General features: G+C 41.8%; 1 protein-coding gene across 2 annotated transcripts in view; it reads right to left on the minus strand.

Moving 5' to 3' along the window:
• Nucleotides 1-1,005: 1,005 nt before the first annotated feature.
• Nucleotides 1,006-16,586, minus strand: part of CPM (carboxypeptidase M) — a 33,946-nt gene continuing 18,365 nt past the window's right edge. The window contains exons 3-9 of one of the 2 annotated variants that reach the window (XM_075491612.1): nucleotides 14,890-14,987; nucleotides 6,553-6,725; nucleotides 4,870-5,054; nucleotides 4,449-4,619; nucleotides 3,414-3,566; nucleotides 2,209-2,357; nucleotides 1,006-1,428 (exon numbers count right to left, since the gene is read on the minus strand). In XM_075491612.1, the coding sequence (XP_075347727.1) occupies nucleotides 1,183-1,428; nucleotides 2,209-2,357; nucleotides 3,414-3,566; nucleotides 4,449-4,619; nucleotides 4,870-5,054; nucleotides 6,553-6,725; nucleotides 14,890-14,987 (1,175 nt within the window). In that variant the 3' untranslated portion in view covers nucleotides 1,006-1,182. The remainder of the gene's footprint in view (nucleotides 1,429-2,208; nucleotides 2,358-3,413; nucleotides 3,567-4,448; nucleotides 4,620-4,869; nucleotides 5,055-6,552; nucleotides 6,726-14,889; nucleotides 14,988-16,586) is intronic. The other variant, XM_075491613.1, reaches the window with a different exon arrangement.

Consider the following 16,586-nt stretch of genomic DNA (forward strand, 5'->3'; position numbering starts at 1 on the left):
CAAAAGATGAACTGCATTCCTGCAATTTTGTTTACTGTACACAGGAAAAGAGTGACATTTCCAAAGATAATCTCTTCTGGTTACTTTTGAAATTGCTTAAGAAAATTGCTGGCAGTCAAAGTTTTAAAATAAACACAGGGGGTGGTACTAACTGGCTTATCTTGATAAATTTTGTGGTTATTGGAGTGCTTCAGAGGGCCCTGAAAATGACTTTGCAACTGGTGAGGCAAAAGGAATCTGCCCCTTCTGCACACTAAAGCCCAGCCAGGGGAGCAGGGGTTGTTCAGCAGTCACTGAACCCCACGTGTTCTGTGACAGGGTCCGGTTTGTGCCTTGCTGAACATGCCTGCCAGTTTCTGGCACATGCATTAGACATGGCCCAACCAGTGTAGGAACAGGGCTGTGAAACATTCTTAAACATTCTAAAGCCATTGCTAAAACTATTCAGATTAAAAATTTCTGAATTGTATGCAGTTCTGTTCCATACAAAATTCAGTAAAAATGGATGACAGCAACAGTATAAAGCTGCCATTGACTGTTTCCACATTGGTTTCAATAGCTCTGTCTTAGAGGAACACGGTTTTCAGAGATCTGAGTTACTCTCTCTTGCGTGATGGCACAGATTATCATCAAGCTTCCAGCAACATGGCACATACTTGCACTTCACTTCCATCTTGTCTTAAAACACATCTGCGTTACTGATCTTTTTACCTTATTTCAGCCCTGAGCACTCTCATCTATCCAGGTAAGAAAGAGCATACATAAAAATGCCATTCCCTATTTGTAGCAATGGCTTTATTATGAGAAATTAGGATTGAGCTAATTGCTTACAGTTGTGTGGCACGGTAGCTGTTGGTTCAACGAGGAACCTGAGTTTGCATGAAACAGTTGCAGTACAGTCCTAGAGTTCAAATTCTGAAGAATGTTATTTGTACTTTCTGCATCAAAATTCCACAGGCTGTACAGAATTTCTTTAGAGTAAAATACTTAGGTAGAAAAATACGATAGTCTCTTATAACTAAAGTAAAACATTTGACTGTTGAGCCAGTATTTTACAAAATACAATAAACATGATTGTAAATCTGAGAATTTGGTTTATAAAAACATACATTCCTTTGCATATACAATTCCTTGTCTGAAAAGCCACATTTGTGCAGGACGATTTTGCCTTGCCTTGTCACGTCATTCCTGACTGTGTTTGAAAGTTACAAGCATAACGGTCATTAAACCCAAGATATGTAGAGCTGGTTTTACTGCAGCTGAAGCCCGTTCGAGCTCTTGGTAGAGGGGAATTTTGGGACATGAAGCAGCTCCTGATCCAATAGAGACTTCTGAGAAAGAGAAGTCGTGTTTCAAAGCACTGAAGTTACCAGTATTGTTGGGTATTTCCACTGTCTTCAGCATCGATTTAAATCCCGGTACAGTAGCCTAGGAGCAAACGTGAAAGATTTCTTACTTGCTTTGAAACATTGAGTTCAGCTGTGAAACAATCATTATCTAATGTGCTTATTTACACTTTCAACGTATAGGACAAGTGTTCTAAACATAAGTTTGAGAACACGGAATGACAAAAGAGTAAAGTTTTTCATGTTATAGCAATAAGACTAAACCCAAAAAAACCCTGAGATGAAAATGGAATATTTATTTATAATGGGGGTGCACCACATGCTGTACAAGAGAGGGAATCCTGCAGTTATGCTTAAGCGTAAGCCCTTGGCTGGCAGCAGGCAGAGCCTACGCTGCATGCATGTTCTCTAATACCAGCTGCTGACAACCTCCACAGAGAAGCCACTTTGACCCAAGGAAATAACTGTCACTGATGGTGGTGTCAGCCCATCGCTGCCTGGGGCTACGTGTATCCCAGCCTCCACCTCCTCACCCTTCAAGAGCTCTGCGGTGTGTTTCAAACACCTCAAGCTAGTGTCACCGTGCTCCAGACGCTCATCCCCGCTGGCTCCACCATCCAGGTCTGACAAGTGCTTATCTCTAGACATTCTGGGGACTCGAGGCCTGACTGTATCAAAAAATTTCCTTTCTGCTGACTCGTGCTTTAAGATATTATTTTCTTTTAAATCTGCTAAAGAGTCTTTACAGCTCCTGTGTATGACTTGAGCAAGTTCAGCTCATTCATCTACAAGGATGCAGTCTCACTGTGCCCAGGAGCTCAATGCAATTAGAAACAATAATTTAGTAAGGCCGCACACTTACATTGATCACATACGTCCCAGGCAAAAGGAGAAGAAAGTACTCCCCTTGTTTGTTTGTTCTGTAGGGGCAGACATGACGCCTGCCTTCAGCTTCCACGATGGCATTAGGAATAGGAGTCCCGTTCTTATCGGTAACTTGACCCTTGACACCTATGAAAAAGGAAGAGGAGAGAAAGCTCACAATGTGCAACTGTGGTGAGCCTCGTCTGGGAAAGGCCACCTATTTGTTGCTGGATGCACTTGGCTATTTCAGTGATTTCGAGCACATCTAATATCACTAGTCACTTGTACCTTACTGAAGGGAATTAAAATAGAAAATCCTTTGTTGTTGTTGATAATAGTTTACCCTCACATTAAGTTAGAAAGCAGCATTGTAATCTCTGCTTCTAAATCTCATTTGCTGAAAGCATCATACATACTTATCGTACATGTCTTTTACTGAAGGGCTGCAATCTTCAGTACTGGTTCGGGGGTTTTTGCCTTTTTTTTTTTTTTTTAATTTAAAATAAGTCAGCATCTTATCTAGTACTTTGCAATGGCAGAATACCAACAATGTCTGCTTATGAAGTAGTTTCCCTAAATTCTCACACACCACCTTCAAGGCAGCACTGGCATTAAGCAAAGATAAAACAGCAGTCAGACATTCTGGGCAACAAACCGCAAGATAAGCAACAGATTTATGCAAACCCTTCACCACATTGTAAAGTACCACTGCTTCACTAAGCAGCAGCTCTCTCTTCCAACTGTGAAGTCAAGATCACACCTAGAAAAGCCTTACAAAAATACCAAATCCAAGCAGCAAAGACGCATGAAACACTGCCCACGTGGACACGGACACACACACACAATTTAGAGACCTCTGAAATAAGTGACTGCCCCAAGGCTGCTCAGGAGAGCAGACTCCCTGAGCGGGGTGTATGGTAAGACAGCCCCAGGGGCCTGTCCCTTGCTCCTGCCCCAGCGCATTCTAAGCCCCTTACACCACTGTAGTAGTGCCCATCACCCCACACCTGACACACGTGTAAGCTCTTCTCCCTTACCGATCCCTGGCCTTGTAGCACTTGCTATTCAGAAGCCATAGCTCCCAAGTTCATGCCAGAGCTCCTCACCTGTGAGCTCTGACACTGACCCAGGCTGCTGAAGAGTTCCCACTTTATCCACCAGTCTGGCCTCAGCTTTAGCTCCCTTCCCTGTTCGCATACCCACCTAGATGTACTTGTTTTATGTATTCGATCAGAGCAACTTTGTTGTCTCCCCAGAACTTTTCCAGCTGGTCTGCTGGAGGATATTTACAGCATGACAGCTCCAGTGTAATTTCAAAGCATTGTCCCCAGACATAGTTGTAATCTTGCATTCCACCTTAAAAGTGAAACAAAACAAACAGTGTTCAGCTGCAAAGAAGCACCAAGTTCAAGCTAGAAGAAAAACAGGACAGTTAAAAAGTTGGTACTTGCATCACACCTGTAAGAAAAGTAAATCAGATAAATTATTCCTCAATGCCACACTGGTATTTACTGCCTCCTATGGAAAACCAGCTTAATTACTCTAGTTACACATAGAGTGTTGTTTTCTGAAGTATCGTGGCGTTTTGGGAATGATGATTATTACGGCTGAGGAAGGGTGGGTCTTTGACTTAAATTCATTCAAGCGCTCCCAACTAAATAGGGGAAGATAGGGGCTAAATAGGGGCAACTAAATAGGGGCTCCCAACTAAATAGGGGCAGATCACAGGCTGGCATAGAGTTTGCCACTGCCAAAGCCATCCTAAGAGCCTTTTAAGGCTTTGAATTCAGACTGTGAAAGCAACACACAGTGCCACAGTACACAGGACCCATATTCTCTCTGGCTACACATAAACAGTAATGAAAACATTTATTTTAATAATCAAACATTAAAAAAAAGGATGAGATATGAACAGAACATTGGTTTTCTTTCTAAAAGGACAAGACCTTGGTGCCACACCAGTGTGTGTGCGTAATCTATACAGCTATGCAGGCCTTAAGAAAGGCCACAGAAGCAGCCAGACAGCAAGGACTGCCTCATGCACTTGTGTAACTGCTGACTGGGAGAGTCTGCAAACACCCATGTCCTGCTCAGAGAATCCGCGTGAATGTGTTGGCTTACTCCCCTCATCAACCTACTCCAGACAAAATCACAGCCCTTTCATCATCAAAGATGGCAGGAGAAAGCGAGAACATCATATCTGAAGCAGCTGAAAAAAATAATCACTGGCATTCTTACCTTCCAGCTGGTACCAAGAATACCCATTGGTAATGCCTTCTGGAAAGGTTTGTCTGTTGTCACACCCAGTCCCTTTGTACATGCTGGCATGGTTGAAAGAATAGGTTTTTGCCAGATGAATAAAGACATCATCATCTGGAGACCTGCTATAGCCTTGAAAAGAGCCGGTAACTGCAGAATAAAGATAGCCGTCATGTAACTCTCGTTACTGGTAAAACACAAAATGCTGGCTTACATACAGGATAAACATCTCCCAAATAGCCGTATCGGGCAGCGAATTTTGATGGGGTTTATCAAAGTCTGCCCATCCCAGCTCAAAAGCTGGAAAAAGCTTGCAGAAATCCTTATAAATTTTGCTTTGGTACAGCTAATGTTCCTAAACCAATTCAGCTGTGGAGAAGAGAGTTTGTTACCAGCTTACCTGAGTTACCATTATCAAAGGTGTAACTGGCAACCAGGGCACCCCCATGCAAATTTGCTGAAAGAACAAATGTTTCATTTTTTATCCAGTTCATTACTGCTTGAGTCTCTGGCTGAATGCTAGCGTTGTTATTTTCAAAGGCATCAGGAAAATTTCTGTTCAGATCTTCTCCGTTCTTATTGTACCTTAGAAAGACAGAAGACAGTCCCATTACTGTTTTGCCTATAGACACTCCCACATCGCCAGCCTCCCAGTCCTTAAGTTAAGATCTGTGGCATGCTAGTATCTTCAGGAAACAGGCAAGATGACCACTGCAAATCTTCCCAAGCATTAAGAAGATGGACTTTAGTTTGCTTTCTGGCAGCACTGGAATTTTCATAGGACACAAGAAAACAATTCTTGTATTCTATTTTAGGTGGAAACAGTGAATGATATCTAACATGCGCATAGCATGCACACACCTACACGTATGTGAATTAGAAAAACCTAAGCCAGGTAAGAAGGCTGTCGTCCTTCCGTATGTGTCTTTTGCACTTGTATAGAAGACCAGGGTAACTACTGGATAGCTGTGTCCCTTGTACCACTGTCACTCTGGACATAGAGCAAAAAATTTGCCTCAAACACAGGATGTATTCTCTTCCCCCTGTACCTGAAGGCCCAGCCTGTGCGAATATTTTCTTCCTTTTTCACTCAGACAGGTCAGTACAGAGAATAGAGAGGGTATTTAGCATCAGCTGCATTAATTTTTAAACTCAGTTAGTTAAACTCTGTCTATTTGACACTGAGGGGATTAAATATCCCACCCTCCATAAAAGCCCTATCTATTTGCTGAGGAATAAATTTCTGTCCTAATAAAAAGGAGGGCCTACACCAGTCACCTAGTGAACTAAACTACCTAAACTACCTTTTCACTTGCTTCCGACGTTGCCATGGCCAGTGATCCAAGAGAACTTCTAGCTCATGAGTCTGCTTTTTCTGCACATTCCAACTTTGTCCCTTTGGCATTTCTTCCCATTCTCTCACTCTCTCTTCTTCTTCCCTCTTCTAGCATGTTAAAGTTTTCCTCCCCTTTTTGGTCTCTGCAATAGTTACATTAAAGAATGCAAAAGTAGCACAGGATGCAATGCTAGATTACATTATCTTCTGCATAAATTTTTTTCCTAGCACTACTGTTAGCACAGCATCTATTATAGCTAGCTCTGCTTGCGTAACTCCTCCCTCTTACTAGAGCTGCGTTCAACATGATCTTTAAACACATTTCTAGGAGTGCATTCAACAAGCTTAGACACATCTTTTTCTCATTAAGAAGGGTTACGGAGTTCTCCAATTGAAATAGATCCCTGTGGGTGGAGTTTTCCTTCTTTTTTTGTAGCACCCTAAAGGTCTAAATAGGTTGTTGTGCTTCTATTTGCAATCTGGGTGTCCTGGCTAAAAGGTTAGGTCATTACACCATTCTGACCAATTTTCTCTAGCCGCACCACATATAAACACCAGTCTGACTCAGTCTTCCAAAAACTCTATGCTGTAACAGTGCATCTTCAGACCAGCACCAGCCAAAATTAGCCCTAACACATCCTCTAGGTTATCCTCTCCACCAAGTATGACTCAGTCTCTTGGCTATCTCTGATTATCACTCCCCACCCATTTCCTTTACCTACTTACACCCTCATAAGCCACCCTTACCTTCCTCGTGTGTAATAACAATCGGGCACTTCGGTAGCTTCAAATCCATCAGGATTCATTGTTGGCATGATATGAATCCGGGTGTTATTGAGTAACCGGGTAATAACTGGGTCACGTCTATAGCTGGTCACCAGGAATTCTATCAAATGGAGCAGGATTTCTCTCCCAACAGTCTGTATGAAGAAGCATAGATTTTAAGTCTGCTATGGAAGAAGGGGGGGGAAGACCCACCACCTTACACTTACAGGTTTTTCTTACTGGATTACACAAACATAAGAGGCATACAAGAGCATTCTGGTCAACACTGTTTTGCTTTATGCTCTCCCCTAAATATATTTAAAGTAATTTAATAGATGAAAGGAGTCACTGGAGGGTTTTCACAAGGGTTTTAAACCCAGATCAACCAGAGCTTTTTCTGTAATGGGAAACTGACTGTCAGCTGCACTGCTTAAATCCTGCATGGGTAAGGTATAGCCTTATCAAAAACTGAAACTGCGTAGGCTGCCTGTTAAAGATCATGTGGGCTTGGAAACACACCACTGCATTATCTCAGTTGCACTGCAGGGTCAGCTCTGTGCTGATGCCCGAGGGACCCTGGGGCCTGCACGTAAGAGTCAGTGCTGTGCATCACCACTTGGCAGTGATGGTTCAGGAGAAAGGAAGGAGACACCTTCCATGTTTTCCAGGGTGCTACGGCGCAGGATTTTTTCTTGTTGATCCCCTTTTATGGGAAGTCAGCTTTAACACAGGATCAAGAGAGGTCCCATAGACACTTCTGTTATATTCTCTGTCACACTGCTTTATTTTAATGCCATGAACACACGCACTGGGGAAACCAAACAGGTATATATAAACCCTTAGAAAAAGAGACAGAAGGACACTTGGATGCAGACTTTGGATCAAGGAAAGGTAGTGGCAGAGAAAAAGCTAAATACATATTTTTGTTCATTTAAGTTTGTATAGGTCATGAAAGCTGGCAGGACATCTCCCTTTGGTCTAGTCTATCAGATTTCAGGCAAAATAGTGGCAAGTTCCAGCTCCAGTGAGTTAAGAACAATCCTGTTCTACCCCAGAAACCACTAGTACAGTGTTCACTGGACCATACTTTCCAGGAGCACTTTCTATAGCACTGTGACCCATGCCTTAAGAGCACTGTAGGGTTCCTAAGCCCTGGCTGGGATGGGAACAAATCAAGACTTGCAACTAGATGTGCTCTGGAGATAATTTATCTCTACTTTATCTCCAAGAACAAAGCTTCGTAAAGCACTGCAGGCTCCAGTTCAGAGCTACAGCATCTCACTATCTTTTAGAATGAGTCTTGCATCACTAAAGTGGAAATACTGCAAAGAATTTTTTTTTTTTTTCTGAAGTGGGGAACATGGAGTGGCATTACTGGATGAACCTGGTGTCACAGATAAACATCTTCTTGCTTTCAGACTGGTACAGGCTAAGGGGTAAGAGGTAGGTGAAATCAGGCAGGGCAAAAGGAATATTTCTCCACAGCTGTTTGCTGCACTAATATCTTGTTAAATTTTCACATCGGTGTATTTTAAGTAGCAAATCCTGCTCCGGGTGTTGAGGTAAACAGGAACACAGACACCATCTGGCAGGAGCTCTGCCTGTAGGAGCTGGGCTGGTACACGATGGGGCAAGGAGGGCTGGGTGTAACTGCTGTTCAGGTTGGGAGCAAACCGTATCTTGCCAGTTAGCCAGCAATTGCTGTTTATCTCAGGAGAAACAAACAAACAAACAAAGTAGTGCCAAACATGACTCCGCTAAGTTGCGGATCACAGCATTTTAAGTGTCATACTTGAAGGCAGCCGTAGTCTCTGAGTTGGTACTTGAGCAATTCTGTCATGCTGTTTGTACAGGGAAAAAGAAGGATCTCTTCCCAGCCTGCCCCCCAGCAGATTTGTTCCCAGGTTTTCCAACCCTTGCCTGTCAGCTCCTGATGGTCTCCTGCAAGCCACCACCCAGTAATCCACTAGGGGAAGCCGCGTTACACAAATGCATTTACTGTCCCAATAACTAAGTGGTTCTTCTTCTGGACGCTACAGCAAATGGGCTTTGACAAGGGGGGAAAAAAGGTATCTAATTTCCTCCATTGCCAGTAGCTTTCAAAACAGCACCTGAGTACATGAAAGCAGACTGCTCTGCAGGTTTGATAAATTTACTGCGTGAAATTTAAGGGATGCAACAGAACCTGTCTTGTACAGGCAGCTCAGTTCCAGCTCTGGGTGATAGACATCTTGGGAGGGATATGGAGCGGGGTGGGGGGAGAAAAGAAGGGAGAGAAGTGAGCTAAATCATGGCCCTGGGCATGAGGGAGAAAGCTAGCAGACTCAGAAGCAACAAGAACAGCCCTACCACAGAGATAGCTAAACTACAGACAAGACTGGACTGCTCTCTGGAGTAACTGGGAAAGTGCCTCTGCTCCTACCGTACTTCTCTTCAGTGTCTGACAAAAAGACATCCAGACAAAAAGACATCCAGAAAAGAAAGGGTAGAGAAGCAGGAACAGGAAGGGGAAAAAAAGATAAAGCAACAAAAGAAGGTGGTGTAAAAGGACAATGTTTATAAAGAATGGAAGATGACCAGTTTTTCATAGATGACATTCTTTGCACTTAAGACTTAAACCCAGACTTACTTACATATACAGTATTTTATAAACTAACCCTAATTTACAGGATTCCTTGTATAGCTATTGCTGTACCTGAGTACTTAGTACATTAAACAATTCAGCTAATCTCTATCACAGAGGGTTGGTACTTTGATCATTCCCTGGTGGGGGAAGAGTGTATTTATTACCACTCTGTTTTGGCCGAGTGACAGAGAGGTGGTTTTATTTTGGTCCAGCATACCCTGCATTTCTTGAGAAAGCACATCTGGACGTGTTTGAGGGGAGGAAAAGGGAAAGTTTTTGTTTCTGGGAAAGTATAGCTCAAGTTTTGATCAAGCCCTTGGAAGGCATCTCCTGCCCAGCCAGGCTTTACCCTGTTACCAGAGAGGTCAGCTGTACCTGTGGAGAAAAGTTATGGCACATTTATTTTTACTTTAGAGCTTCAAATAAAGGATCTAGTCACAGTGGAGGTAGGTTGCTACCAGTAAAGTAAAGGACAGACACCTTAACCTGCCTCTAGTCTAATATAGGGGACAGCCTTTATGTGCTCTGGGGCTTTGAGAAGACATGATGAATATTTGGTTTTAATTGCAGTATCAAGGGCAAGGCCCAGGTGTATTGTTTTGCATGATGCCCACATGCATTGTTTTGCCGTAGCTCAGATGAGGGGTGACATGAAAGCAAAAGCAAGCCCTTTCTCCCACCTCTAGGGACACAAATACTAAGTTTCTCTGTGCACTTTCAGCTGTCAGTTTCCTTGCATGCCCCAAAGGAAGAAAGTCAGTAAGAAAGGCTTTCAGTCATCCTCAGGGGAAGAATGAAGAAGCATGCATGTGTCAGGGCATGGATCAACACTGTAGGAAAGGGTGTGACTGCTATTTCTGTAGACATACCCCTTTAAACTTGCTGACTATCGCTTCTGACATGGCTGGGTCAGCACCCTGCTCAGCAACTGAAGGGCTTACTTGAGAAGCCCCAGCAGCAGCCAGTTAAAAGATTAAGGTTAGCTCCAATTGCACCTGCACTGTAACACTTGACTGCAGCACCCATGTTTTTAAAACATTTTTGTTACCACATGATAGAGACCTAATACCAGGGGACTATGGGGTGGATAGACTCTGCCCATTTTTATGATTAAAATTCTTTCCTTAAATGTGGCCTGGTTTTTCAGTTGAACTGTGTTGAAAGAAAGACCCAAACCATCAGGTAGGACCTGTTTCAGCACAACACGGTCTTGGCCAGTCTCCTTGCCCCAGCCCTGACTGCTCTACAGACCTAGGCCTGCATAGCATACCAGGCACAACCCGTCCTAAGGAAGCGAAGTTACAGCAAAGAAACCAATAGTCCATCCTGGTTTACCACTTAAATGCCACACTTACAAGATCCTCTTTTTTAACACTTGTACAGCACTAATTATTATGCACAGCTGTGACACACCCCACTGTGTTTGTCCTTCTTTACTACAATGCACCAGTATTAAAGCAACTGTTTGTGCAAATACAGTTTGGCACATATCCATTTATTTCTATAGCAGTAATCGCTATGGAAATATGAGAACTACCACATGTATAACAGGGAGTTGCAGTTCCTTTGTTTATCACTGAAGGAAATGGCAACATAAAGCCTGCTTTTGAACTAGTAACTGGCATAAGATGTTACCACCTGGACAAATTCCACAGGCTTCAGGCTTTCAGCATAGGCTTCACCTGGCTGAGAAATGGATCACTTTTTCTTTTCGCACTCAGAAGAGTGGGAGTAAAGATAAGGAAAAAGGTAACTGGGGCAAGGCAGCAGCCCTATCTGTGTTAAGAGATCTCAGTAGCATCCAGCTTCTTTTAAAGTCTGAAGTTAGCAAATAGATTTGGTTGCTTTGAATTTTGAAATCTCTGGTGCTTCTTACCTTCTTTATATCACATCAGCTGATACTGAAGCCAGGTGCACTCTTTTCTAGAGTGCATATTTGTTTCCCTGCCACACCATTTCATACTATATTGCACAGTACAAAGGACATATGTGCTGAAAATTCTTACAGCAGATTGTACAGTATGTGGACACAACTCTTTTTGCCCAACCTGGTGATAAAAAAAAAAATGCCTTTTTTTATAGTGGCATTTTGATAGTGTACTTGCAGCTTCCATTCATTTTTTGGAAATGAGAGTGAGAAATTCTACATGAGTGTAGAATTACTCTACAACTAATGAGTTAGTTGGTTGTTTGTTTTTAAGCCCCAATTACATTGATCACAAATAAGTGATCTACCCCAGTTCTTGGTCATCCAACGCCTAATAAGTCACCGTATCTCAGGAAACCCTTCTGTGGATATAGCTATGTCTATGACATCATGGAAAATAGGGTCTAGTTGCTTTAACTTAAATCACAAGATAAGCCAGCAAGATAAACACATCTTTTCACATAGGCTAGCTCAGGCCTATCAGTACAGGCTCGGCTTCACATAATGAAAGAGGCAAAATACTATTACACTAAGAAAAGAAAGTGATCAGAAGTGGATGATTTAGGAGAAAAAGGTTGGTATCAGGATTACTATCCTGGGAAAGAGTTTATCTTGTGATGGCTCAGTTACACTATAGCTGCAGAAAGTTAAGGAAGCCATATACTTAATACATTGAAGGGGACAAGCAGAAATGCACAGGTAGTTTACACTTTGTTCAGACATGCTTTTCCTTAAAGAGTTTTTATGCTGTGATATACATGGTTTAGGAACAGCCTTCAAATTAGGTCCTATAGTTCAGTTGTGTAGATTGGACTCAAGTCACTGGTATAGCTGGTCAAAAGGTGATAGTTCTGCTCCATTTATGACTTAGGAGTGTTTGGGGGTTTGGTTGTGGTCGATGTTAAGTGGAATGAGCTCTTCCCCAGAGAGGAACGTGTGCGTGCACACACTGAGGAAGAGAAGATCTTTCAAGTAAGAGTACAAGCCTGGGACAAGAGAGGCTGCTGCCTAATTCAGAATGAGAGCTGCCCCAGAACAGCAGGAAACCTCTCCCTCATCTTCCTCAGTGCAGACCTTATTAACATTTCACAGGCTTGTGCATTTTGTGTGGTCTGTTAGTGCCATTTTGATTAAATCTCACATAGCTGCAAGTGACTCAACTACCTCTAATTAACAGTTTTAATATGGCTTGGGTTAAACAAAAAGTACTGCTAAAAATGGCGTCCAACTTCATACAGGCACAGAAAGAATGGGAGAAGTCTTTTGTTCCATCTCTGGGGATCTGGGGCAAAAGTTCACTCTATTTGGCAACGGTGATCACAAAATAAAATCATTTAAACCTTGGCTGGTCATGTCTTACAGCATTAAGAAAAATTAGCCTACTTAAAAAAATAAATCCAATTCTGAAAAAAAAAAACAACCCAAAAAAACTTTCTTCCTAGTATTGTGTACTCACATTATTTTATTAGAACTTCCCTGTTGGGCAGCTCTCCAAATAGCCTAGGTTTTCTTCCAGCAGCACGTGTGAACAGCCTGCACACATGCAATTCAGGCTCCCCCCCAACTTTCAGGTTTTAGGAGCAGCCGGCCAGCTGAGTCAAAGAAGAAAAATGTCATTTGTGTGATTGTGACAGGTTAGAAGGGCAGCATCACCAAACAACACTTGAGAACAGAACTTTTCTCACTTTGTACCATTTATGGAAAGCATCACTGAAGCACAAAAGACTTAACTAGATCAATGAAGCCATAATCCTGCAATTTTAAGTTGTGAAAGACTGTGGAATACAAGTTGAAGCTTGTCATACAGTTAGTGCAAAACTTATCTGCTTAATATATTATAGGAGTAGTTGCAACTTTCCCCGGTGACTAGTTCAGCAGAATCTTAGATTATGGGAAAAAAAAAAATTCAAGTTCTCCAATGCTTCTCTATATGAGGAATTAATTTCCTGCCATCTGAAATACATTTATGGTCAGATAGGAAAAACAAACACCAACTGTGCGTTATGTCCATCCACAAAAAAATATAAGGCAAAGATCATCATGAGGGCCTGAAAAGGAGGAATAGTTCTATATCCAGAATCTTCCCTAGGTGCATGCTTGGTCTAATGAACAAGCTAGAATGTAGCATGGCACTTAGTGCTGTATGGTACCTAGGCAGCTCAAGGATCAACCCTGCTCAAACTCAGACACAGTGCCAGATACTTAAAAAAAAAAAAAAAAGTCTTGCCTCATTTCCTCACAAAGTCAATATAAAAATGTAGATCCTAGGCAGTGATCCAGGTTGCCTGATCTCCAGCAATTCCCAGCCCTGTGGATATGCAAACAGCGTGTGTCTCCATGGTCAAAGTTCCTTGCGCATATCCAGCTGGGCAGTCATAGCAGCAGGAGTGCTTCATTGAGAGGTTTCAATAGGGGGAGTGGCCTTCTGCAGTCCAGCAATATTGGATTTGAGAGCCAGGCCATTCTGGATGAGGTCATACCCTGCCCTCGATCTCTTTCCCACCAAAGCTGGGTCACCTATAGCCATAGGTTTGCAATTCCCTTCAGCAGTCTGCAGGGATTGTCACATGGAGGCTCAGTTCCTAGGCACCCTGGACTACCCTGCTGACATGCACCAGGTTTTAGGAGTTGCAAACCCTATCTTGGGCATCCAGTAACACATGTACCCATTTGTACCATTTGAAACCATGAATCAGCTTCCTCCCACACAGAGTTAAATTCCAAAGCAGTCAGACTCCCAGCAGCACTTTGAGCATAGTCACTGTCAAACAAGGTGAAACTAGTCTAACTTGGGGAAAATTCTTGGCACATAATGTCACAAGTGCCTGTAGGCGTGCGAGTGCTCACACACAGTATTGGTAATAGCAATAGCTTGTGATGTGTTACGCTTTGCACAGGATACACTTCCTACTACATCTATTTTTCTTGGTTTTGGGAATTCACAGTCTAGCACATATCTATATATATAAAAAAATATATAAATTTCGTAATTTCTCTGTTGAATTATTTACCCTTCACATTACAGACTGCATAGAAATATATTGTGTAGTTTAAACTTATCCTGAACATGACTAATAAAAGCAGGTAAAGCTAAAGAATAATGGAAATAGAAAGCAAGAAAAGATTATAGAGAAGAGTGAAGCTTTGAGTCTTTCTGTTCCAGATTCATGTACTACACCAGGAAGGCACTCAATCACCATTATCCCCTTTATCATTAATAAGCAGGCATTCTTTCCACAGCAAGTTAAGCCTGAAATTGCTTTTTGTTTTGTACTCACTGTGTTATCTCAGGTGAATCTAGGTATTCCTAGCTTAAGGTTCCCAAGAGAAATTTTCTTTCTAAAATAAGTCATTTGGTGCTTCACAGGAATTATTATTCAATCTTAGGATGCATTTGAAGCGTTCTATCAGTCATGCTTCATGCCTAGACAATAACAACATACAAGCAAACTACTGCATCTGACTCATTGCTAGGAAAGTTAAAGCCTCTGTGTTTATTCACGTGGAGAAGACAAAGCTCTCTACTTAAGAGAGGTCTCAGGTGTAGGACTGTAGGATTTTTCACCATGATGCAAGGTCTCCTAAAGCCCCTCCATCAAAACAAGGGAACTTCACTCTTGAAATTCCTCAAGAAATACACACATATTAGGTCTTCTTTGACATATGATATACCTTAATAATAAGTAGCACACACCTGAGAGAAGTTCACTCTAAACCTGTGGTAAGTGTATTTGGTACAAATGACATTGCAAAAGTTGAAACGTACCTCATCCCCATGCATATTAGCAACATACTTGAACTCTGGAATGCCAATCTTATGATGGGTTGGAAACCTTCCCAGAACAAGAACCCACAGGTCTCTACCTTTAAGAGGGGAAGGGGAAAAGACATTTTTTTAAACAAGTGTAAAATCATACAAACCTTAGAGAAAAAAAAGAAAAAAAAAAAAGAAGAGTTAGTCATTAAGGCCACCGTACAAATTCTCATATTTCATTGCTGCCCAGTCAGTCCTATATATAGCATATTAAACTAGACTGGTTTTTTTATTGTATGAGTACTTGCTAAATTAGTTATAGGAATAAATAAGTTTTGCCTTCTGACCAGAAGCGTGTAGTGGACACTGCAATTTCAAAAGCATTTAACCAGTGCTAGAAAAGTTTGGGGTTTTTTTTTGTAATAAACATTTTTCAAATCAAGTTTAGCAAGCAAGATCTTGTCAAGCAAATTCACCATGTAACTAACGAATATTTAAAATAAGACACTCTTCCCCAAAAAATATTAAATCATGATAATGGTTGTCTGAAATACATACAGATGTTTCCATTATCACAAAGAAAGAGCATAATTTTTTTGCATTAATGACAACACAAAAAAGATAAACACATTCATGAGTTACTGCTCAGAAAACAGAAGATACCAGGCAGAGCTGTATCAGAGACATTCAAAAAAATCAGCAGGGAAAGAATTAATAGCTACAGAAAGAGTATTAGTTAGGACCACTAGAGCTGCACAGGAAGCTGAACTTTAAGTAACAAAATAAACAAACAAACATTTCGGAAGTCCTCATTTAAAAGGGGGCAGGGAGCATTTTTTATTATTATTTTTAGTGATGTTGTGGCATTTCAGATCTCATCTGCAAAACTATGCTTCCCACTAGTCTGCTCAATGAGGTGGAAAGCTCCAGTTTCAGTTTAATTGTTCCAGGTGGCAGCAATTAAACTGGACCGGTTCCTTGATAATAGCAGTCACAGCCTATAGGTTGCTAATGTCCAGACCTTGCATGCTGCCTGGCCCCAGCTCTCATGCAGGGCTTGTTGGGACCCATGAGCTGTCTCAGCAGAGTCCAGCCGTCATAACAACTTACAGGAAAGAATAATGTAGATGCTGCTATATGCATTATATAGCAGCACTATAAAAAGCATTATTTCCTAAATCTTTGTGGATCATCAAATCCACAGTAAATAAACTCTGGAGCATAACAGTTTCCCAGAGGTGGAAGCCGTGACCCTTACGGTATAGCTGCGGTGGGCCAGTCACATAGCTAGAAAGGAAAACAAAAATGCAGTGGCGACTGCAGTACCTTCAGGAATGGGAGAAAAATGTTGAAGAGGACAGAAGGAACACTACAAGATGCACTGAAACTGCACTGAGACCTGATGGCGTCCCAGCTCTCTCTTCTAGATGGAAGTGGATACAGCTAAACTGTAAACCACATGGTTTCCTACAGAGGAGACATACACCTTCTATAAGGTTATAAATTAATTCAGCCCTGGGACTGCCCATTATCAGTGTGAGTACCAAGCACACAGACAGGGCTTCAAAATATCTTAGAGCCAACAGGTTCAGTGAATTACATGTAACAAGCCCTCTCAGAGTAAGTGAAATAAGTGCTGATTAAAAGCATGAGTTTCCTCAAATCCTTGATGATTTTGTATATAAGCACAAAGCAGTGACCTAGAAGGT

Source organism: Mycteria americana, chromosome 1 (assembly GCF_035582795.1).
Source record: "Mycteria americana isolate JAX WOST 10 ecotype Jacksonville Zoo and Gardens chromosome 1, USCA_MyAme_1.0, whole genome shotgun sequence".
NCBI classification, from domain to species: domain Eukaryota; kingdom Metazoa; phylum Chordata; class Aves; order Ciconiiformes; family Ciconiidae; genus Mycteria; species Mycteria americana.